The following is a 24,776-nucleotide window of genomic DNA, read 5'->3' as shown; positions in this document are numbered from 1 at the left end:
ATAAATTTGCCTTTGGTCATCTGTAAATACTGGCAGAAGATTAATTATATAACACATGAAAGTCTAGTTTACTTTCTACCTTCCTGTAATCTCATCCCTCCCTATATCCTCGGTTTTGTTATTCCTACTGTGACTAACTCAGGATTATTATGTTTATATTTAAATAGCAGGCACTTTAGCAGCTGAGCTATCTCTCTAAGTCGTGTCCTCTTGATATCAGAAATTATGTTTTAGACTTCTAATCTCTGGACGTACTCCAATACATAAGTTCTTTGGCATCACATCTTTCTTCATTTTCATTTAATTTTATACCCCTGAGATTAGCCTTGGCCATAGTGTAAAAATTATATTCAAAAATTAATTGTAAATTTAATTATTACATTTAAAAAAATTACAGCTTTTATGTAGAGAGTCATAATGATTAGCCACTTAACTCTTTGTAGCAAGCTTGTTACGTAGCATCTAATTTATTTAGTCAGCCATCTAAAAATCCCCAAAGTAGAATGGCTGTTTATTCATTTGTTTGACCAGGAAGGCTTTTCCCATACCCAGTTTAGAGGAACATCATCGTGTTGAAAGATTTTGGTCATTGGTTTGGAGCTAGTACTTCATTTGACAAAGTATCCAGAAATCTGAGGGCAGAACTTGACCAATGAGGTAGTCTTCAGATTTCTTGTGGACTGAAGGGCCACCTTTATTCTTTGTGGTTCTTAAAATGTAATCTACCTAGCACTACCATTTTGTAATCAGATAAATTACCTTGCATTTTCTTCTATCACTCACCATCTGTGAGCTTGGCCTTTGAGATAGTTGTTTAAATATTCTTAAATCTAACCCTTAGTTTCCTCAATTGGTAGACTAAGATAATCATAATTAAGAAGCTTATTTTAAGGAATTAGTGGGTCAATCTAGATAAGACAAGCTAGCTTATATCTGTAATGTATCTTATAAGAATCCATCTTTGGGCAGGAAAAAGAGCTCAGTGGTAGAGCGATTGCCTAGCATCCATGAAGCCAGGGAACCACAAAATGCTCTTATTAAAAATAAAAATATATCTCTTAAAAAGGAGGAGGCTGGAGAGGGGGCGCAGCAGTTCAGGGCATGTAGTACCCTTGCTGAAAACCTGGGTTTTGTACTCAGAATTCCAATCAGGAGGCCTGTCACTCAAGAGTTCTAGGAGCCCCTTTGGCCTCATGACCCATTAATTCCCTAAATCAAACTTCTTAATTATAACTATCTTATTCTAACAGCCAAGGAAACCAAGGGTTAGAAGTAATTCTTAGGAACTACAGATGGAAGAGTTCACTTCAAAATGAGACATTATTCTAGCATAATGGATCCTGTAGTTCTTTCTAAATATGAGATTTGTCAAAAATAAAACTAATCCTGTCTATAAAGAGCCCATTAATGTTGAAATGTACAAACAAACAGATATTCTGTGAAAGTAGAGGAAACACTCTTGGTCAGCCCTCGCTCGATAATGTGCACACAGATGGCTGCTGAGGGGTTTCCTTACCTGTGCCCCAGAAGCTCCTGCAAGGTATTCCCACTGAGATTCTCCCAGCTGGAGTGCAGCCTCAGCCACTGCTGGCCTTCCTGCCCTTGGGTCAGCTCCGTCACAGATGGTTCTCTGATATAAGGGAAATGCTGGCTAAATATTCAAGGTATAATGCTGTTTGAACAGGTGGTATCATAATTTAGGATTCATTTCTTCAAACTGTATCACACTGTAAATCAATATTTCATGCCAAGAAATTTATTCAGGAGGATTTGGCTGGAGCATGATTAACAAAGAGGGAGGGCGTTAGGAAAAGGACCAGGCCGGTTAGCTACTTTGGGAAAAGGCCCCACGAAGCACTGCACATTGTGTATTTTATCATGCACTCTCAAGCTTCCAAGAAGAAAAGCAACTAGCTTGCCCCTCAGTTACATCAAATGGAATGTTGGAGAAACTCATCATTAGGCAAAAGAGAGTGCTATTATTTAAAAAAGAGTTTTCCTTGTGTTCTGAAATACTGAGATGTTCCTTGTGCACAAAACTAAATCCTTCAACACTGGTAATGCTGTCCTGTCCTATGGCTCATGACTAAACAGAATCAGCGAATGCACAGGCCTCATTGGGAAACATGGTGAATGGACAGGGCTGAGGGCCTAGACTCAATTCCCGGTAGAAAGCAAGCCAACTGTACTCCAAAAAAGAATCTACCTTTGGGAATTCGTGCAGTTGCAATAGACAAACACTAGTGTGTGATTTTTCCCACTGTTGAAAAGAGATGACAAAGCTTACTCAAGAGTCCTGAAACATCTTGACAAATGACATTTTGTTTTGTTTTGGTGAATCCATCACCTCAGACCTCATGCTAGTCAAGCATTTGACTGCCGAGCTGCCTCCCTGAGTCCCATCCCATGGTATTCTGAAAGGAACTGTCATCAGATCACTAGACAACAGCCCATTCTGGCTCCATCTTCATCAGTAGGCTTTGTGTGTAAGTAATAACAGGTATCCCACAATTCAGTTTTAACTGGGCTTGCTTACTTTAAACACACAAATGTGTACAAGTCTCCAAAACATAGGGAGCCTGTACCTAGACATCAAAAGGGCAGCACCGCTTACACATATCCATAACAAAAAACTCTGTCCCAGTGCGCTTGTTGCTGGGGTCAAAAAAACCCAGTGTTTGTTCTCAGTGCTTGACAGCTAGTATTGAAATACAAATGTCTGTGTAGGAAATGCACAAGTATTTTGTTCAGAAAGTGGAACGTTTCCGTGAGAACTTAGAATCCAGCTTCTGAAGTATTTTTTGAACCCTATCATATCATCATCCTTATTTGAGTCCTAATTTGTAGATAAAATTGAAGGTAGTATAATGACTCCAGGCCTATTACAAGACAAGTAATTGAAGACTGGTTAAGTTACTTATCAAAGTGAAGAACAAGCTAAGATTTTGACAGAATGGCATTAATGGGTTTCAGACAAACATGAATGAACACTACTATTAAGTCATTCCTGTTTAGACAGCTCAGCTTACACTTGCTATAGGACAACTCTCGTCAGTATAAATGTTTAAAGTGTGCATGAATTCTGAGTCTGTCTTTTCAGTAAACCACAGTTAAAAAATATACCAGTGAAATTCCAACTGAAAATAGATGATTTTCTTATCTTACATTCTATTTGTCTGTTTCTGAAGTAGAATATAATAATTATATTGGGCACAATCTATAGGTACAAATAACAAAATCACTTTTATTATTTTATATTACCTTGTAGCATTTAAATTACTTATAGCATTTTTATTATTTTATATTAACTTATAGTACTAAATCACACTATTCACATCTCACAAATATTAAAAATAAAGTAATTAATTTCAGCATGAAAGTCTACAAAATTATGAGTGAAGTAAAATGTTTACTAATCATAACCATCAGTTAAATAATATTTAACATTATTAGAACATTAATAACAGTATTTAAAACAACATTAAAGTTGAAAATGACAATCAACCATAAATGTTATAAATTAAAATACAATTTGATAATAAACCTCAGTTTTACATAACAGAATAAGTTGTGCCAAGTGATAAGTATATTTTTGTGTAAATCTATTCTTTGTCTTTCTGAATATTTTGTTGCAAAACTCCCATTTCTTTTTTGATACCTTTTGGGGCATCACTGTTATTTTCAGCAAATAAAAACTGGAGCATTTTACAGACAGCACCTTGATTTTGCTGTTAAAGTAAATGCTGATTCAGCTTATGTTTATCATTGTGTACAGCTAGAGATAACCGGTTTCCATTTCAATGGTCCATTTCTTTCTTTAGGAGGCTGAAAACAAGAATTAAAGCTAACTCTGTAACAGAAGGACCTTGTCTTGTCAGATGCCCTCTCTTTCCTTCTTTAGAGGCTTTGGAAGCATAGGAAATGCTTCTAATCATGTACACAACTTGATTCAAGCAGGAAACATAAAAAACCTGGGGCTCTCTAGATAAAGAATTCAAAATTCAGAAAACTTTACATTGTGAACTTATATAGTATTGCATCAAACAACAGAACAAAACAGTAGCTGAGTGTGGGTACCAGCACAGCAATGCCTGAGTGTCAGAGCAGAGGTGAGCTCCCCCTGCAAAGGAATGTAGTTATCTTTCAAAGGGCTGGTGCTGGGGAGCTGATACCCTTGACTCTGCATCTCTGAAATCCATTTCCTTCTGTAGCAAGGGAGGGAAGAAGATGGAGTAGTGGTCTTCTTATCCTCAGCTGACTTTCCTACGAGTCAGGGGACTGGCCTCATAATAACATTAAAAACTAAGCATTCTATCAACATTGTGACCAAAAAGGAAAGACATTTCCCCCAGGACCAACTGAAACACATCTTGCTGAAGAACCTTAGGGATCTCCTTGCCACTCACAAGAGCCTGGGAGTGAGGTACTCTGGTCTAGTTTTGATTAATGTACCTTCACCTCAGCCAAGAAGGGAAGGTCATGATCAAAGACACTGGCACTCGTTTGTCTTCCAGGGATAAATGGAAAGTAAAACAGGTTCATGAAAAGCAAGGGCTGTGTGTTCCAAAGGAGAGGATAATGCAGATAAATGGTTGCCTGCTACCAGGGGCATTAAGTGAAATATTTTTTTCAAGAGATTACTGAGCCCTGGGATTAAAAATCCACACAGTCCTTTGTACGTTGGCTTTTGAATAATGTAAAAAGGTTAAAAGAGGGCATTAAAATTAAACTCAACCTACATTTATTAAATGGGGCTAGTCAGTAGGGTTCATAAGTGTAGCACTGGCTATCAGATGGTTTGGAACTCAACAACAAATGTTACCTCAAGAGAATTTAAATGACTGATGCAGTTGGGCAGACATTAAAATGGGTAACTGCGAGTTAATAAGGAAAAACAGAAATTGAAACAAGAAATTAATAGTGAGAGAAACAGACGGATGCTTGTTTTCAAAAGTTCTTTGAGGTATTGGATAAGGGCTTCAAAAAGATGAGATCAAATACGGTAGAGTGAAGGAGGCCTCAGTCCAAAAGCATCTCTGAGTCATTCATGTAGGAGACAGGAATGATGATGGGGTTAGAGGTTTGTGATTGAAAATCCAGGTAGGAAGACCAGGAATGGAAGGCTGCCCCCATTAGAAGGAATTTGGAGTGTTGGAGCAGTGGTAAGCAGGTCAGTGTGTCTAATATTTACCAAAGAAAAAACTTGAGGATGGGTAGGGTATAATAAGAATTGACATTTTATACAATGTTAGAATAAAACAATTGAACTTTCTGTCCAGATTTTAATATAATAAGGAAACACACATACTGTTGAGATAATATAATATACAGATGCTGACTTGGAGGTACTTTTTAAAGACAAGAGAAAGAAGACCTAAGATCAGAAACTCAGCCATAACTGGGAGTACCATTTCAAACAGATGCTAGTATGTAACAACTTCCTGAAGAAGTTGTCTTGGGTCAAATGCTGAAGGTCACTCAACTTGTACCATGTTCTCAGGTTTCACCTACGTACAAGTCCAAGCCAATGCTCTAACCACTGGAATGACCTGGGAATCTGCAATCCTAGGGGATTTGTGTGAACCAAGGTCATTCCTGCTCCTGAATTTCATGTTTCACAGTTGGTTGTGTTATTACTGGAGTTAAGTGTTATTACTGGGGTTAAGGGTGGAAACTAGCTCTGGACTGTACTTGGCTTTGGAGACTTCAGGGAAGCTGTTTTTTGTGATAAGCACTGGTGGCAATCTGTCTTAATGATGAGCTGTTCACAACCAAGTGTAACATGAGAGAAAGTCAATCTGATTGACTTAAGATCCTGCCATATGCCACTGCAGTTAATAATGGAGACTTTCTCTACCTCACTGAGAAGTTTCCACTTCATAAATTATTCACAGACTTAACTGACATGCTTTGAAATTCAGTTTGCTAATAGATGTCCAAATTCCTGTCAGGGTTTACCATTACTGGGCATAAACTTATGTTCATTTGACAACAGGAATACTATGCCTTTGTTTTCAAAGCAGGTACCACATAGATTCACGGAAGAAAGTAAACAAAAAAAATCCTCTTCCTATAGATACATTTTCAGGAAAATGATTTTCTTTCACCCAAAATACAACATTCTAGCAAATACTATGAATACACATATTGCACTCTAGAATTTCTTCCCACCTAGATGTTTAACCACAAACCTCTTAGGATTGTACAAGAAATCAATTCCCTGGGAATATAACACAAGAGTACCAGAAATGCCTCAAAGTTGCAGTGTGAGGGTCATGGTATTCCATGGGCTTGCTTCATGTGACTTCTCTCTTAGATATGCAAATGTATACTCAGTACTATAGGTATTTTTACCAAGCAGTGGGAAAAAAAACCCAAAATCTTAGATTATGTTTTATAAGGTGATTTTCCCCAGTCTATAAACACAAAAACAAGGTAATAAAGAGTGAATGTGATAAAAAGATATTATACACATGCATGCATTTTCAGGAAATTTATTAATAATAAGTATTATAGCGCTGGTGTACTGGGTAGTTTTGTGTGTCAACTTGACACAGGCTGGAGTTATCACAGAGAAAGGAGCTTCAGTTGGGGAAGTGCCTCCATGAGATCCAGCTGTGGGGCATTTTCTCAATTAGGGATCAAGGGGGGGTTAGGGGAAGGGCTTCTGTGGGTGGTGCCATCCCTGGACTGGTAGTCTTGGGTTCTAGAATAAGAGAGCAGTCTGAGCAAGCCAGGGGAAGCAAGCCAGTAAGAAACATCCCTCCATGGCCTCCGCATCAGCTCCTGCTTCCTGACCTGCTTGAGTTCCAGTCCTGACTTCCTTTGGTGATGAACAGCTATGTGGAAGTGTAAGCTCAATAAACCCTTTCCTCCCCAACTTGCTTCTTGGTCATGATGTTTGTACAGGAATAGAATCCCTGACTAAAACAGCTGGAAAGATGGTTCAGTGGTTAAGAGCGTTAGTTGCTTTTGAAGAGAAGCCAGTTTAGTTCCCAGCACCCACATAGTGGCTCAAAACTGTCTGTTAACTCCATTCCAGGGAATCTGATGCCTTCTTCTGGTTTCCATGGGCACCAAGCATAGACATGGTACACAGACATAAAAGTTAATCAAGCATAATTCACACAAAATAAAAATAAATGAGTCTTTAAGGATAAAGAGTTTTACCTTTTCTGGGAATCTAAAAGAGAAATGGAAGACAATTTAAAAAAAAATGTGTTGGAGATCATTAGCAATCATGGAAATGCAAATCAATTTCACGGAGAAAATATTATCCCATTCCAACTAGGCTGGTGATCAAAACAGTACTTAACAATCAGAGTTGACAAGAATATAAAGGAATTATAACTCATACATTGATGATGGGAGTATAAAATGAGATAGACCTTTTGGAAAAGAGTTTGGCAGCACTTCAAAAAATTAAATTTGCTATAGCAATTATATTTCTAAGTATTTAATGCCCAAGAAACTTGAAAATGTATATTCGTGGAAAAGCTTGCAGGTGACTACTTATTGTGAAACTCTATACTAAATGGAAAAAGTAAGACACAAAAGCAGATAATCTATTATTCTACTCATGGAAAACGTACTTTATAGAAAAATCCACAGATGCAGAAAATGCGTTAGCCGTCATCAGGGGCTGGAAGCAAATGGGCCGCTAATAGCCATGCGTTCGGGGGTGGGGGAGAGTGGGGTGAGGTGACTTGGTGAGTCTGGTAAGAAAGCAGCTCAATAGTGCTGATGGAAAGGGTTAATTCTGTGATAAGCAAGTTATAGCCCACCCTTTGAAACCTCCTGACTATCAGGAGATGCTTATGTCCATATGTATGAGAGCAGCATCCTGGACTGGACTTTTCAAGTGCAACAAACAGAGAGCTTTCAAGTTTCATGTGCATAAGGCAGCCATATTAAGGTAGCCATCTTGAAGTAAACAGGTCTTTCCCAGTGAACCCTGGGAGGCAGTGACAACATAAACCCCACAAGGGAATACTAGGCACTACTAGGTCACATAATACATGGTGGCTTTGACTGTGGTTTTGCCCAAATATAGAAACATTCTCCAAAAGCATATTTTTTTATTTTTTCTTTTGATTAACTTTAAAAGGTTAAGGGGGGAAAAATCAAATTACAGCCAACTCCATAAAGAAACTCTGCCAATCAAATAGATCCAGGACATGGATTTCCAGATGAGCTCACATTTTGTAGTGATAGAGCTTGTGGAGACAGGAGACATGTGTCCAATCTCCTCAAACTTAACCTCAAATGCCAGGTGTTCCAACCCTGCATTTGGCAAGGATTAGAGAGCTGGATCAGTCTGATTTGTATTGTTCATTAAATACACGCGCATATGTTTCTGATAGTGTAAGTAGAAGACAATACGCTGTCAAAAGAATTCAGGGACTTGATTTATGCCTTTGTCTAACCAGTAAAGCATTGTGTTTTGAGGCAGGGGTGAACTCTGGAACAACCTACAGATGAAAGTAAGTCTTCTGTTTTAACAAAAACACCACATCGTTTCACCTGGACAAACACTTAATTACAGACCTGCCATTTGCCCCTTAAACATGGATAGTAGAATTTGTCTGGAAAACAGAGCCCATGACCATCTTTTTAATCAACTGCCTCTACCAGAAATATTGCTGTATAATCCCAGAAAACACACGATTTTGGCATAGGAGTGAGTTTTTTTTTATAAACTAATTTATAAATTACCCACTGAAGTCAAAGAAGACCCCTTTAAGAGAAAAGGTGAGTTACTTCCGGATACTAAGTATTAATGCTTTATTCAATCTGTACTTACAGAATGAATCTTCCCAAGGATTAGAGCTGAATATATTTTTCTTATATACTTTAAATAGGAATTCTTTAAGCTCTGTTCTAAATTTGTGTCATTGTCAAATAATGAAATGAAACCTATGTCCTTTGCTGGTCTCCCACATATCTCTCCTACACCATCAAGCCCAGAGATGGTGTCCCCCTATGTATCCTCTAGTCTAGTTTAGACCAACACTCATAAGCACATACTCTACAAAACGAAATAGAATATGGAAGGTAAGCAGAACCAGCTAAGGGTTGGTTTCCTAGGTTCAACTTTTGAAGTAGAATATGTTTGGAAGCTAATGGCTGGCCAGTACAAGGGGCACTCCATTTTGAAAACCAAGAAAGAAACCCAGTCTCTTTCCCCTTCCTACCTGGAGTGTGGACCAATCATGGTCAGGAAGATTCTTCAGTCAAGGACTTTGATTGGAAGATTCAAAGGTTGTGTAGAGCTTGTTTAAGGCAGCAGTGGCAGAAGTATGTTATACAACACAGCTAGTCTCTAGAGACCCAGGAAGCAGACACGTGCCAAGCAGTGTATCCTCAAATGAGGGATGCAGCCTCACCTGCCTATTATCCTCATTCTTTCCCTGTTCTGCCTCTCTACATGTCTCTTGGCCTATGTGCCACCAAAATAAATTGACAAGTATACCTAAAGCCAATCGCAGATGACCTGATATTATTACCCATTTATCCAAGAATTCAGTCAGTAATTATGGCATATTGACTATGTTTCCTCGTCATATTCTTCAGTGAAATAAAGTTATCAAAAATGAAAATATCTATATGTCTACTGGGGCTTTAAATAGCTTAAATACTAACATTTCACCCTCAGAGTCAATGAAATAGAGAAACTAGAATGAGTGTTGGGATTGTAGGTATTCACTGTCATATCTGGTTAAAGAAATTATTTATAAATATCATATGCAACAAAAAAGTGGAAACAGCCCAAATATCTGAGGGGATAATTAAATGTAGTATAACAATTCAATGAAATATTATTTAGCTATGAACACTGTACATACTGTAACATAGATAAGTGAGAAGATTATCTAGACAAAAAGATCACATGCTATATGCTTCCTTATTAAAACATCCAGAACAGAAGTGAAATGTGTAGAGATGAAAAGCAAATGAATTATTTACTGTGTCTGGAGGGCTAGTGAGAGTGACTACATATGGCCACATCATTTCCTTTTGTGGTGATAAAAAATGTTATGAACCTAGACAGTAGAAACAGTTGTGCAAACACTGTGACTATGCCCAGTGCCACTGAAATAGTCAACTTTGTTACATGTCTGTTAATGCAATAAAAATCTAATATGTATGAAATACAAAAAAGATGAAGTAAGACATTTAAGACAAATCTTTTGTTTGCAGTTTAACAGTTATATTTCAGGTGGTTTCTCAAAACTTTTGTTCTTGTAAATCTTTTGGGGTCTGACTTACCCTCTGAACATTCAGTAGAACTAAGCTCATAATGTAATTGAATTTTCATATTAAGCAATACCCCTGAGTCTTGGGGAGAGAACCAAGATAAGCACTTTCAAGGGGTTTCCATTTATTGAATCAAAATCATATCCCATTTCATTTAGACACAATAAAGAGATTGCGAAAATGGACAATAATTTAATGGATCATGACAGCTATAATTTCTTCTAATGCTGGAAAAGATTAAAGTTCTTCTATTATAAATTAGAGGGAGTTACTCAAATTTCCAAAGATATGGGTCTTTACATGGAAGAAAAGGACACAGTGATTTGATTCTTCAAAGTGGGGCAACCAAAATATGCAGCTAGTTGCTGAGTCAAATGGCTCATTATCGCAAACAATTGTCATTTTCTGGGTGGATCCTGGGAAATGCCATCAACTCTGGCGGCATTGCATGACTGTGATCTTTTATTTTTCTCATTTCTATATTTATACTCAACTCTCACATATATAATTAGCATAATAAAACAAAATGCCATATAATACTATAGCAGATACATATGTATACATCATCCTGTATGTGTTCTGAGGTGGGACGGAGCATTATTCTCTATTGCTGAATGACCTGAAACAAAACACCTCACAAAACTGGTGTGTGCACACTTCATTCCATTCTGGGTATGTAAAAGACAGGGTGGGTTTTCTCATTCCCCTAAAAAGCAAAACGCTGAATTACTCCTTGATGTGCATTTCCTGTGTTACTTAGGATAAATAGAAATACTAGCAGCTATGACTTCTCTTTCTCAACTTTTTTTTTTAATATATGTATATTGCTTAAAACGAAATTCCCAATAACCCCAAGGAAAGGGTATGAAGAGTTTTTCATTCAGGGTCCATAGAGGGGACCATCTTAAATGCATTTATAAACAGGGAATGTATTCCATTTCACAAGTACTTCAAAATACAATCAGTTCATTTACTTTTGAGACTTCATCATAACAGGTTTGCAGCCCATGCTCTTTAGAGCAGGTACCGAGAATTAGATAAGTGCCTCACACAGGATTTATTTCAAGGGCTTTGGAGAGCTCTCGTTTCCAGTTACACATCATTCATAAGGAAGATATTACCGCTAACATCCACAGCGCCCTCTGAGAAACTCATCAAGTGCTACACACTACTGACCTTACCCTAAACCCATCTGCCTGCAGGCCAGCTGACTCAATGCCTCCTGCCAGCCGTCAGCACACACGTGGTGTTCTCTTGCAGATCTGTGAACAGTCAGGAATGAGGAGGAGTTCCCATTTTTTGAAAGGGTCACTGAGGGGGGAAAATGCAAGAAAGCCTAATTAAAAACATGTCTTCTCCAGAGACCTTAAGTTTGTAAGTTTTTGCTCTTGTTGCCTGCATCCATTTGTATTTATTTTAGTTGAGAACCATTTGGGGTTGACCCTCTCTGTGCAAATCACTGCTCCCTCAATGTGACAGGAGACTGCAAAAAGTGAATTCGATATGTGCTATACTTTCAAACCACTGCAGACTCTGCTGAAAGACACAGGCAGCTCTAGACTTTTCTTTATGAGACAGAAGATAGCCAGGGGCAGAGCCCCACTGCCTTGAATTTACATAGGGATTAGCCAAACTAATTGCAAACAGCTATTTGGAACTCCATACTTTTTTTTTTCTTTCAGTGTTTGGGAATATGTGAGGGTGGTGGACATTTATGATTGGTGTGGTGTATGTGCAAACCCCCAGTCTCTGCCCTGGATCAGTCATGGGTCATTTGTGGAATACCGTGTACCTGATCACAGTGCACAGGAAACTCATTATTTGGCTAGTGAATACAGAAGACTAAGGCAGGAACTGAGTGAATTAGGGAAGTGATGTGCACACAAGGAGGGAATTCATCAGATAATTAAGACGACAGACAGACTATCACAGTGACTGAGATACCTTCCAGTCCTGCCCATGGCAGGAGCTAGACAGAAACCTCATCTGGGTGAGGAGCAGAGCATACAGGTCAGATGAAGAGGTCACTTCTATATCCTCTTCTTAAGGGTGTAAACGATCTAAGACTGACTGATTATTCACCACTATTGAGCTTGGTGATAAATAAAACTTAAGTTGAGAAATGGCATGCCTCCAAGCATTTGGATGCAAAAAAATATTATACAAATAATATAGACATTTAAAATTGAGAAGTAACTTGGGGGAAATTTTTTCTGTTACTTAGAAATAATTCACATGAATCACCTCTGTCCGCTTTTATAAACAGTAAAACAAAATAGATGAACTTGGTTGGTAAAACCCATGAAATAATTTAGGATTCATTAGCTTAGATGGCTGACAGGCGTGTGGATGCAGGGCAAGTGGCAGGGGCCAGATGCTTACCACAGCCCCATTCATCCGAACTGTCCGAGCAGTCAGCCCGTCCATCACACCATAGGTCACGTGGCACGCACTCATGGTTGACACATTCCAGCTCGTGGTCCTGGCAAAATGCTGGGTAGGGAGACCAAGAGGAAGAAGATGGAAATGTTTGAGAAAGCAGACTGAAGGCACCTCAGGAAGAAACCAAGCTCTGTTCATGTAGATAGATTGCTTCTTGGGGATCCTACTATTAAATTACTCTCTGAGTCACATATAAATCTCTTTTTGATTTTTAAAATTATAGTAAATCTCCTTGATTGCCTACTTAGCATCCATTTCCTGTCTTCCTTCCATGAAAAGGAAACCTGATTTTGTCCAGGGCTTCATACCAACATCCCAGAGGAAGATGCTGATTAGTTTAACATTGGCATGGCATTTTTCTGACTGTGCTTATCTGAGAGTAATTATCAGTCCAGGGTTAAATGCAATTCCACAACAGACCCTCGTTCTATGATTTTGTGATTTATGTATTGCAAAATAGCATGCACCTAAACTCTGCTGACCACGTCATATGCCTTAGCCTGCAACTGGGACAGACTGGAGCAGGCAGCTTTTCCTAATCCCTGCCTAGAGCTGTGCTTTGAGTGTTCATAGAAAATGTCTTTTCTAATCCACACAGAATCCCCTTGCTATACTCTGTTACTCTGCCTATTGTTGACCCATGGGGAATCTCTTAGTGATATTCCAGAGAAAGGAGCAGAATCCTCCCTTCTTCCTCCTGAATATATGATCAAGGCAGCTCATCCCCACCCTGAGGTCAAGATCCACAGACAAGATGATGTATTTTTCTACTTCACTGTAGCCTTGTGAATTCATTTTGCCAAGGCTTTTACTATAATAATATAAGACATGTATAATACACATAATAAATGCCTTCTTTTTTTGTTAGATTGTGTTGAGCTTTCTGTTAATTGTGAGTAAAATGTCTTAGGATATTTTTAAACTAGTGCTAAAGATGATGGCTATATATCATTTAAACATAAAAGATTTCAAAAGCACACAAAACTTAAAACCACCACCATAGATTCATGACCTTCTGATGTTTTTCTTAACCTACGTATATTTACTTCTGAAACTCAGGACAACGGTGCACACACTACTGTAATATTTCCTAGTATTCGAGTGCTGCCTTTGAAGCCATTTATTAGAGGTTTAGTCTCAAGCCTGTGGTACTATTGGAAAGCTGAAGAACTGCTTTTTTCAAAAGGGAAGATGTGAGGGACATCTTGCAGCCAGTGAAGGTGTATCCTTGAAGGACATACTGGGACTGCAGCCTCTTCTTTTTCTTTTCTAGTACACAGCCTTGAAGGTAATGTGCTTCTCTGTTGTTTCCTCTTCTCTAAAGCACGGACTGAAACATCCCAAACTCTAAGCAAAATAAACACAACTTCTTACATTGATTCTCTTGGGTATCCTGTTAACTAATGGGAAACCGACTAACACATCAACTAAAGATACATAATGAACCCAGGTCAAATAATTCTGTAGTATGAGTTTAATGTTGACAATGTGTTTAATCTTATGGTCACATTTCATGTCTTCCATTTTGGATACTGGCACGAGGTATTTTAACATTTTCATATTGTTATAATATTATTTGTATGTATTTTAAAAACATTAGTCTTCTTGGAATATATACCTGTGTAGACATAAGTTTGGTCAAGAGAACTAAACAATCTAAAAACTTGTCATGTGTATTTCCAAATCTCTAGCTTATATTTAAAGTGAAGCAATAAGTATTTAAAATACAAAACACAGTTTGTTAGCAAATTCATAAAGGCACTTACAGCAGTTTTTTTCATCCATACTATCTGGACAGTCTGGAAATCCATCGCAGATTAGTGTGTGCTTCAGACATTGCTTGCTGAGTGGACATTCCCAAAGATCTCTCTCTTTACAACCTGGAAACAGAAGAAAAAGCTATTAGTGATAGATGTACAGTTGAAAATAATTGTGAAACTTAATTGAATACGGTTAAAAAAAAGTTAGCATAAAGGCCCGGTTTCTTCTTGAAGACTTTGGATGTCTGTGACTACTGTGAGTCATGTGATTCTGAAAGTTGGAGCAAACAGTAGTCTCCATTCTGCCCTGCGAACAGAACAGCATGCCTGACAGGAGATCCAAGTCAACATACGGGAAATGGAGAAACGTGAAAAAGCAGCTATGCATTAACATCCTTCCTGAGTTGTTCCTTTTGCTTTCGGAGTCTGCATGCCAACACGCCCCACTCATCTATAAAGGAGTCATGCTTTTAGGCACATATGCCAAAACCTAGAGATGTAAATCCGTGCAATCTTAAAATGTAATTTCAGTCTACAAACTAAGGGACCATCTGTGTTTCATAAAAGAGGCCCCTCATATGTTAAGTACTTACAAAATTCATTTAAGAGCCAGGTGCAAAATTCATTATTTTTTCTGGGCCAGAGATCTAAGGTTAGAAATCTCATCAGTTAGTATGGAAAATGGAAATGATTTGGAAAAGATAAGGATTGTGGGTTTACAACTTGAACTTCAATTTCCCTTCAAGGAGCAAGCACTCGGACTACATTTACTACACATCATCTGGTTAAGTGCAATGTGTTTGAATGTCTTCTAAGATATGCCAAGGTTCTACTGTAACTAGATGCCCCAGAGGATCCAGGGTGCTGACTATCCTGGGAGGATATGAAAGAAAAGATTTCAGAGCTTTAAACTTTTGTGTGTTTTAGGTTTTGAGATGGTTTCTCCTTTAGTCTAGGCTGTCTTCAACCTCAAGACCTGCCTATCTAATTATAGTCAAGTGCTCCCTTGACCTTCTGATGTCAGTAATTTCTCTTAGAACAGTGGTTGGCTCAGAGTGGACCCTCAATACATGGTTAATTCAAATGCAACGTCACTTCATCTAAGGAACAAAAAACTCTAGTTCTCAGGAAAATATAATTTAAGATATCTAGATCACAAAGCAGTGACCAAATAAGGATACTCTTAAATGCTATGTCTCATCAGACCTATTACAAAGAATTCAGAGGGCTCTCATGGACGATTAACTCAGGATTCTTGGAATTCATTGGAAAAAACATCTTACTGTTAAAAATGGTTATTCAAAACAAGAATCAAAATACTTTGTCAGAAGAGAAATTTTACTGGGCTAAAATTAGGTTTAGAGTGTTTATCAACCAAATATGGGAGAGATAAATGGTGAGAGACCTGAACTGGTCATTCACCTGGAGACCCAGCAGCACCACCCTTGGGAATATACCCAGAAGATGCCCCACCATGCCACAGGGGCACGAGCTCCACTATGTTCATAGTGGCCTTGTTTGTGATACCCAGAAGCTGGAAACAACCCAGATGTCCCACAACAGAAGAATGGATGCAGAAAATGTGATTCATTTGCACAATGGAATACTACTCAGCTATTTAGAATGAGGACATCCTGAGTTTTGCAGGCAAGTGGATGGAACTAGAAAATATCCTGAGTGAGGTAACTCAGACCCAAAAGGACTCACTAGTAAGTGGATATTAGAAAATAAAAGTCCTGAATACCCAAGATACAGCCCACAGAACTCAAAAAGCTGAAGGGCCCTAGTGAGGATGCCTCATAAACACTTTGGAGGGAAAAGAAAGCAACCACAATGGGAAAGGGAGGGACTTTTGAGGGAAAGAGGATGCGGATGCGGGGAGAGCAGAGAAGGGAACATGATCAGGTATCGGGTGGGGGAAAGGGACTGAAATCCCTGAGGGCCAGCAGCAAGAATGGAAACATGCAACCTCAGGAGGTAGGAGTTTGTGGGGGAACCTTCCAGAATGTACCTGACACCTGGGAGGTGAGAGACTATCAGGACTCAAAGAGAGGGACCTTAGATGAAATGCCCTACATTGGGGAGAGGGAACTTGTAGAGCCCACCTGCAGCAGAAAGACAGGGTATCAACTGAGGGAGGGGCTTGCCATCCCACAGTGAAAACTCTGACTCATAATTGTTCCTGTCTGAAAGAATTACAGGGATGGAAATGGAGAGGAGCCTGAGGACAAAAAGGTCCAGTTTCAGGCCCAAAGTGGGATCCAGGTCAAGGGGAGGCCCCAAGGCCTGACACTATTACTGAGGCTATGGAGCACTCACAAAAAGGGACCTAGCATGACAGCACTCTGGATGACCCAACAAGCAGCTGAGTTAGATGCAGATATTTTCACCTAACCAATGAACAGAGGCTGCTGACCACATTGTGGTTGAATTAGGGGAAAGCTGGAAGAAGCCAAGGAGGGGGACAACACTGTAGCAGGACCAGCAGTCTCAATTAACCTGGACCCTCAAGATCTCTCAGATATTGGAACACCAACCCAGCAGCATACACCAGCTGATATGAGGCCTCCACCCCCCAACACATATAGAGCAGAGGACTGCCAGGTCTGGGTTTAGTCAGAGAAGTTGCTCCTAACTCTCAAGAGACTGAAGGCCCCAGGGAATTTAGAGGTCTGGTGAGGTGGGGGGTCGGGACATCCTCATGGAGACAGGGGGTGGGGAGGTGTGGGATGTGGATCAGTCAGAGGGTGGACCTGGAGGAGAATAAAATCTGGAGAGAGAGAGAGAGAGAGAGAGAGAGAGAGAGAGAGAGAGAGAGAGAGAGAGAGAGAGAGAGAGAGAGAGAGAAGAGGGATCCATTATTGGTTGCGATGCTATATTCAGGTAATTAAAGATTCTATTTTTATATTAGATATAAAGAATTTGCTTATCATATTTTTATTTAGTGGCCCCACTGAGAAGACCCGCTGTCTGCATTAGAGCACAGGTAACACAGCATTTATATAAAAACTCAACAAGACTATGGTCATAAATCCCAGTGGAAGCAAACCTCAACCTTACACAGTCAATATTAAAGGCTGGCAGCCAAAATCAAATACAGAATCCTGTTGCTGTTTTCTTTATGTCTTTCATGTTTACTTCTCTGTTCAGGACTGGCTGTTCTCCACTATTTAATGCATGAGCAGTGCTATGCTGAAGATAAACTGATTTTTTATCAAATTGCTAGTTTAATGGCATATGGAAAATTTATATATTTTATTACTGACACGCTATCAACCTATAAGATGAGGAAGTGCTGACTCTGCTAATCCTTCCCACATCTCCAAAGCTTCCAGCTGTTTCTTCGGTCATGATGCCTTCAGCTAGTATAGTTCTTCTAAGCATTTGTTGAAAATATGGTAACTCTTAACAAACTTTAAAATGTTTGCTTACATGAGCAATTGCATCAGTGAGAAATTTACCATGAGAGCAGGAGACTACTATGAGCAAAACTCTCCTTTGCTAAGTTCTCAAACATTTATTTTGAAAGTAATCTATAACTTAATGTGCTTTGGTAGCCCCATTTCCAAATACAAAATTGCTAAAGAAATACACAATCAATTTAATTTCTAACACGTCAATTGCTTCCTAACTGAAGTAAATGTTGTTTTGAAGGGAACCCCCAAGTGTTGTTAAAATTTCTATGTGAGCTGTAGATTCATGACAGGCAACCCAAGGCTCTGAGTGCCTTCAACACAGAAGGCATTGAATACATCAGAGTGACAAAAAAGGGGATGCAGCCCAGCCTCCCTATCTTCACTGCCACACTGGCGTATGTGCACATGACAACAGAGGACAACAGCGGAGCATGATCTAGATGACTTACCCAGAGTCCTGTGCAGCATGTCAACCTCACTTCCTTATCTAATCGTCAGTAATGTGTCCTCCCAGAACACTGGACAGCCCACCTGAGGCTATGAATGCATACCAAAGGGGAACTTGTCCATCTCGGGTCACTTTGGAAAACTCAGTGCAAAATTCTCTCATGTAAATTATATTAAAGCAACCCGTTTAGCTCCAAATGAACTAAATTCTTATCAACTCTTAATTTCTTACATCAGAGTTGTCAATGGTGGACATGATATTTTGAAAATGAAATAAAGGTTAGTTTATTATACTGGCTGTGTGTGTGTGTGTGTGTGTGTGTGTGTGTGTGTGTGTGTGTGTGTGAACTTTACACAAGCTAGAGTTACCACAGAGAAAGGAGCTTCCCTTGAGGAAATGCCTCCATGAGATCCAACTGTAAGGCATTCTCTCAATTGGTAATCAAGGAGGGAGGGCCTAGCCCCTTGTGGGTGGTACCATCTCTGGACCGGTAGTCTTGAGTTCTATAAGAAAGCAAGCTGAGCAAGCCAGGGGAAGCAAGCCAGTAAGGAACATCCCCCCATGGCCTCTGCATCAGCTCCTGCTTCCTGACCTGCTTGAGTTCCAGTCCTGACTTCCTGTGGTGATGAAAAGCAATGTGGAAGTGTAAGCTGAATAAACCCTTTCCTCCCCAACTTGCTTCTTCATCATGATGTTTGTGTAGGAATAGAAATCCTGACTAAGACATTTATCTTATCTTTGTGGTATTTTTTCTTCTAAGAGAAAAGTTTTAATGAAAACTCATTATTTAACTATAATTTTGATATTCTAGGTCTACTTAGGTAAGTTTATAACAGCACTATGAATGTATGCTTCATAAGGTATTTTAAAATGAAGCCCATTTATTCTTGGCAAGATACATTTTATTTGTTTTGTTGTGATTTTCTTGACTCAGAGCCTAAGTAGCAGCCCAGGTTAGCTTCAAACTCCTGTGTAGTTGAAGTTCAAGGTCAAGTAGTTGACCTCCCAAGTGCTAGACTTTCAGGTGTGCACCCCCAAGTAGAATGAGCCATTATTTTTTTTTTCAACTGAGCACTTGCCAATTATTTAGTCACCTGCTAAAAATCTAGAGTTAGTCTCCTCAATAGAGTCATAGAACCACTTTGAATACTCTTAGTTAATTCATTTGAAATCATACCTTAGACTACCATACCTTAGAATACCAACATTCTTACATGACCAGTCTAGTACATTCTAGACACACCACTCAAATGACAGTGAGTGATTTATTTTTTATTTTTTATTTCTTTTTATTTATTTTACAAAAAGCTCACCAAGAGGAATAGGCAAATTATAGTAAGTTCTCAAATTATTAGATATTTCTCCACAGCAAAATTACATTGACCTCTGTACCATCGTATAATCGTCTAGAAGATATGTGTGCTTATTTATAGTATCTGATACTGATTCAGTTGATTGCTTGTGGCATTTTGTCTTGACCAGGAAGACAGTGTTTACTACAAACATTCACTTTGAGGGGGAAGGCAATATTTCATATGTCAAACGCCAACAGAATAAAATGATCTCAAAATGTATATTTCCTTATGCGCTTCCAGTGACTAAGGTGTCAGTCTTATTTTGGGGGTTGACAGGCTAATTAATCACAAGCAGACTAGCTTTTAGATAGCCCCTCAATCATTCCACTCTGTGCTAGGCAGTGTTTGTTGAAAGCATTGTCTGTTTTCTGCTCCCTGGCACATACTCAGTACACAAGAACCACAGTTTTCAGGAACAGAAATGGAGAGTGGCTATGTTCAAATTGGCACTGGCCTCTCCAGCCATTGATGCTGAGGTTTGATGGCACAAGTATCAGGGAGAGTTTTGTCCTTTTGAACAGAGGCAAAGAGAGGGGCATGAAAATGAATCTGACTGAAACGTGAGTGCTGTTGCCTGAACCGTCTTCATGGATGGAGATGCCTCATCAGTGGCTGAGGAAGGTTACGCCAAGGTTATCTTATTCTTCCCATACCCAGGGAACTGCTTTGCAATTTAATAAGAAATATGGTTTCTCACATTTATGAACTATTCCTTTTTCCTTTTATTATTTATATATTTAATGCTATTAACTGAAATGTGATTTTATTATAAATTAAAATGTAATTTCAGAGAAAAGTGATATCAAGTCATGCCTTATGGTCTGCCATCTTCAGAAGGAAATGTATTAGCATTAGGTCAGACACCACTTCCTAGAATAAGCAAACAGTTTACATATTCCAACATGGTCCCTTATTTTTGGCAGTTACTACTGTATATTAAAGACAATGCCACTTCACATACATACCACAGTTCTCCTCATCACTGTCATCATCACAGTCAGCCTGGCCGTCACATCTTCTGGAACCGAGAACACATCGTCCTGAGCGGCACTTGAAGTGACTTGGAGAACATTCTGTCAAAAAGCAGTGCTTCTCTCAGTGGACAGAGTTGCAAAGGGTTAACCTACACTAATGTTTCCATTTGGGGTGTTATGTATGGCCAAGCACTAAAGAAAGAACAGGTCTCCTCAGAGCTGAAATGCCTGAAGTTCACACGGCTTTCTTCTCTCTGCAAACCTCCACCTTTCCCCCTCATTCTTGGTGCCATCTCTTCAGATCAACACCTAGGACCTGTGCCTAACAATAACTATAGACAATAGACACCAATCAATAGCCTGAGCCTGAATCCCTTATGCAATCCATGATCCTAATTTCTCAGAGGTTCTAGCCTTTCATTTGATGGACCAGTCCTAAAGCCTACATTTTGTATTGATAACCCTTCTGATAGGAATGGAATAACCAAGAGTTATTGATGGAAGAACCAAGGTTTGGTGTTTGTCATTAGCTTCACGGCTTTTCAAGCAAACAGCATCCACAACTAACCAGTGGGGTATGCGGAAAGTGGGGAATGCCTGGGTAACTAAGCTCACCTCTGAGTTCATTTTTATTGCTTAAAATTATTTTCCATGTGATAGTGATGACAACAGCGAACCAATAGGTGCTAGCGCCTTCTAGAGCAATCAAGTAGTTGTTGAGACCAGTCTCCTACACAGCCTAACTGACAACTAAATAGAAAACCAACAACAACAGCCCTTCCTAACTCAGAAACTACAAAAAGTAGCTGACGCGTGCATCCACGTTAGATGCCCTACTGGAATAAACTGGAACATTAACCTTCCACATCTTCATTGGGCAGGAGGCACGTTTGATTGTCTGAACTTTCCTCCGGAAACTGATTACAATCTGTGTCTTCGGGCCACTGCAAGCCTACGATCCCCAGAACAGATTCACAGCGCTCTTTGGAGTGCTCACACAGGAGTCTATGAACAGAAAGACAATGTGTCAGAAGCCATGGAGCGCCATAGGAAATGTATGCTCTGAATGCATCTGGGTTTAAATTCTATGCGGGACTGTATGTGTAAAGAAGTGTGTAGAAACATATAAGCATGTGCATATACATAATTGTCCCTTAGGAAACCCCAACTAGCAATATCTCAACAAAGAGGACCCAGCTGCCTTCACTACGATAGACTACTATAGACAAAAAAATTAAATATTTTTGAGCTCAGATCCCCTTCCCTTTGGATTTAGAAGATGTAAACATTCTCTAGCCTCTCTTTCTAAGTAGAGGAATACCCAGCACTTCCCATAGTCTGTCACCAGGGACCATGGACAAGTGACTCCAGCTGAGTGTCCTCTGATGAGTAATGGAGGGGGGGGAGTCACATGTTATGCTGGCTTATCTGGGGCTCTGCCTCTGTTTCTCCCTCGTCAGCTGCCATCAATACTGATCAATACTGTAATTCCTAGTTTAGGTTTGAAATTTTCAACAAAGATGAATATGGGCCATTCTCATATTCAGCATAAAAATGGTAATTTAGTATTATTCAGGTACTATCTGCTGCATTAGAGTTTCACTGCAGATATAAAACAAATACAACAACTCAGCCATAGCTGTCATCTTAAGGTAACCATTTGCTCTATTACTTTGGAATCTTACTATAAAATGAAAATAAATAACAGCACCACCAAAAGTTTAAGGAAGTTCTTGAAAAGATCTGTGAGGCCCTCAGGATAGACAATTGCCATGATGGTCAACTTCAGTCAAAGGGGATTTTGTACATGAGATAATAATTCTCAAGTTTTTCCCACATTGGGAGGCTCAGTAAGACTGGCTATCTTCAGATGTGAAACTTAAAAGTGAAATGTTAAGATTAATAAACAAACTCAGTAGAAATAGCTATGCACCAATAAGCTTTGGAGCAGATTAATATGTTATAATTAGTTTTATGCCTAACTATCAAAATGTTCCTATTTCTGGCACTGAAATGGAAAGACATACTATTAAAGCTAAGAAACAGAGTTAAAGTCACCAAAAGCTTATCAACATGTTCACTCAACAGCATCTTGGAACTATTTGTACTCCAGTCCTTTTAGGTTATAAAACTTAAACCATGAGATTCAATGTGGATATACATTTATAACTACAGTAAAAATTGATGCATTGGGGGAATTTTATGTAGATATAAAAAGAAAATCAAACACAGTTGGGGAAGTCCCATTCAAAGTAACAATTCAGTACCATCATCAACCTTTCTTAGCCAAAATAGAATAAGATTCACAAATAATTTCAATACAAAGTCAGTAGATACTCCAATAATACCCCCAAGGGCATGTAATAAACCTTTCAGAATTAGCCCAAGCAAACACTAAACTTCACTCTCCTCATCTTGTATCACTTGTTCAGCTGCCCAAGTCATTCTGAGATCTTATTGTTTCCTGCCCTGACTCCAGAGATATCCCTACTTCATCATCCACTTGACATACAGCCTTAAATTTATTGTTTTCCCATCTGTCCCCTATATTGGTATTATTTCTTTTTCTTAAAGCCCTGTGTGACTTCTGATCCCAACATATGGTTTCTATAGTTACCACTCACATTCAGCCAAGCACGTCTGCATAGCCTTGGTTGTGAGACAGCATTGAAGATGGTAGGAACAGTGACTTCTGGGACAGTCATCTCAGGTATGCACATTCTCTGACTATAGCCTCTTACATGTGGCCCAGAAGGTGACACAGCTGCCACCTCTGAGCCATGCGCTATCTTCATTGCTATGTCAGTTACTGTAGTGCCTGCAGCCAATTCAGGCCCCCTGGAATTTATTTAAGTCCATAATCCTTTCTTGAACTCTTACTACAACAAAACTCAACAAACGAAATAGTTATTTCACCAGTCAAAGGACTTGAGGTCCAAAGACACTGAGTAATTTGTCTCAAGAGCACGAAGCAGCTGGGAAGACTTGAAGTTGGCAATTAGCTTCACTGCTGTGACTCTGGCCCTCAGGATATTGCTCAGACCCAAGGTTCAAGCTCTGTTCCTGAGATGTCTTTCTTTGATTCAGACAGGCAGAAAAATATCATGGTGTGCATCACTGTCCCACTGTGTACAGATATCCTGTCTCCCTGTGTAGTCATATTAACCTATAAGCACTATCAGAGTACAACATCTTTAACACACTGGTGAAGAGCACATTTAATTAATGTCAGCAAAGCAAGCACATCAATGTTTCCAGACAAAATGACAGACACAGCCCTTCCTCAGTCTCCCCCCATCCCGCCCAGCTGCTCTCTTTCGCTTTGTCTTGCTTTGGTTTGGGGTGCTAATGGTCCAACCCAAGGCCTTGCACATTCTAAAGGATGTGCTACCATTGAACAGCATCCCATCCCTAACTTCCATCCCAAAGTCTACTTTGTGATCCACCAACAAGGAACACAGATAAAAGCACAGCCTGTGATGGAAGGAAACCCACGCCTTCCCCATCTGGTGTTTGAATGGTGAATTCTTTCTCAAGCCCTCATTTTATTCCTTATCTTTGGAATTTATTAACTTTCAGATTCCTTAGCAATATTTATTTGTGCAAATTCAGTTTTGTGCTCTTTTGGTCCTTTCTGAGGTAGCATGCGGATTCCTGGCTCAGAGCCCACGATTTTACCTGCAAGGTGGGATGCGTTGGCCTGTATTCATATCACACTTTGGAACCAAGATGGTGCAAGCGAAAAACATGAGGTATTTGTAACAGTTGGTTTGTACAAGTGCAGGGAAGAGAGACGACTCCCAGCTGACGGACGCTTCCTTCTGAGTTCTGTGGCCAAGGTAATTTGGATAATGTGTATGGTTGTAGGGCAAATTCATGCAGAGTTCCAAAGTGATGGGCTCACATTGACCTAACAACAACAACAACAACAACAAAAAACACATACAAATCTGAATATTAGAAACAATCTCTTTAAGCTTCCCACTCTCAAAGTCTGTTCTATTTAGATCACAGCTTCTAAAACTCTGGGTCCTGGTTACACAATCATGCATGTGGCCTGTAAAAGAATTGGCAAGACTCAACAGTGTCTGAGCATACAACGGCGAAAACTTAATTCTGAAGGA

General features: G+C 39.4%; 1 protein-coding gene across 1 annotated transcript in view; it reads right to left on the bottom strand.

The window, feature by feature from the left end:
* The window catches only part of Corin (corin, serine peptidase), a 200,033-nt gene that overhangs the window by 16,876 nt on the left and 158,381 nt on the right, over positions 1–24,776 (bottom strand). The window contains exons 11-17 of the mRNA XM_052199307.1: positions 24,331–24,562; positions 21,512–21,657; positions 20,644–20,751; positions 14,466–14,579; positions 12,640–12,750; positions 11,439–11,568; positions 1,517–1,630 (exon numbers count right to left, since the gene is read on the bottom strand). Of these exons, the coding sequence (XP_052055267.1) occupies positions 1,517–1,630; positions 11,439–11,568; positions 12,640–12,750; positions 14,466–14,579; positions 20,644–20,751; positions 21,512–21,657; positions 24,331–24,562 (955 nt within the window). The remainder of the gene's footprint in view (positions 1–1,516; positions 1,631–11,438; positions 11,569–12,639; positions 12,751–14,465; positions 14,580–20,643; positions 20,752–21,511; positions 21,658–24,330; positions 24,563–24,776) is intronic.

Source organism: Apodemus sylvaticus, chromosome 11 (assembly GCF_947179515.1).
Source record: "Apodemus sylvaticus chromosome 11, mApoSyl1.1, whole genome shotgun sequence".
In the NCBI taxonomy this organism is placed as follows: domain Eukaryota; kingdom Metazoa; phylum Chordata; class Mammalia; order Rodentia; family Muridae; genus Apodemus; species Apodemus sylvaticus.
This window is presented reverse-complemented; position numbering and strand designations above follow the sequence as displayed.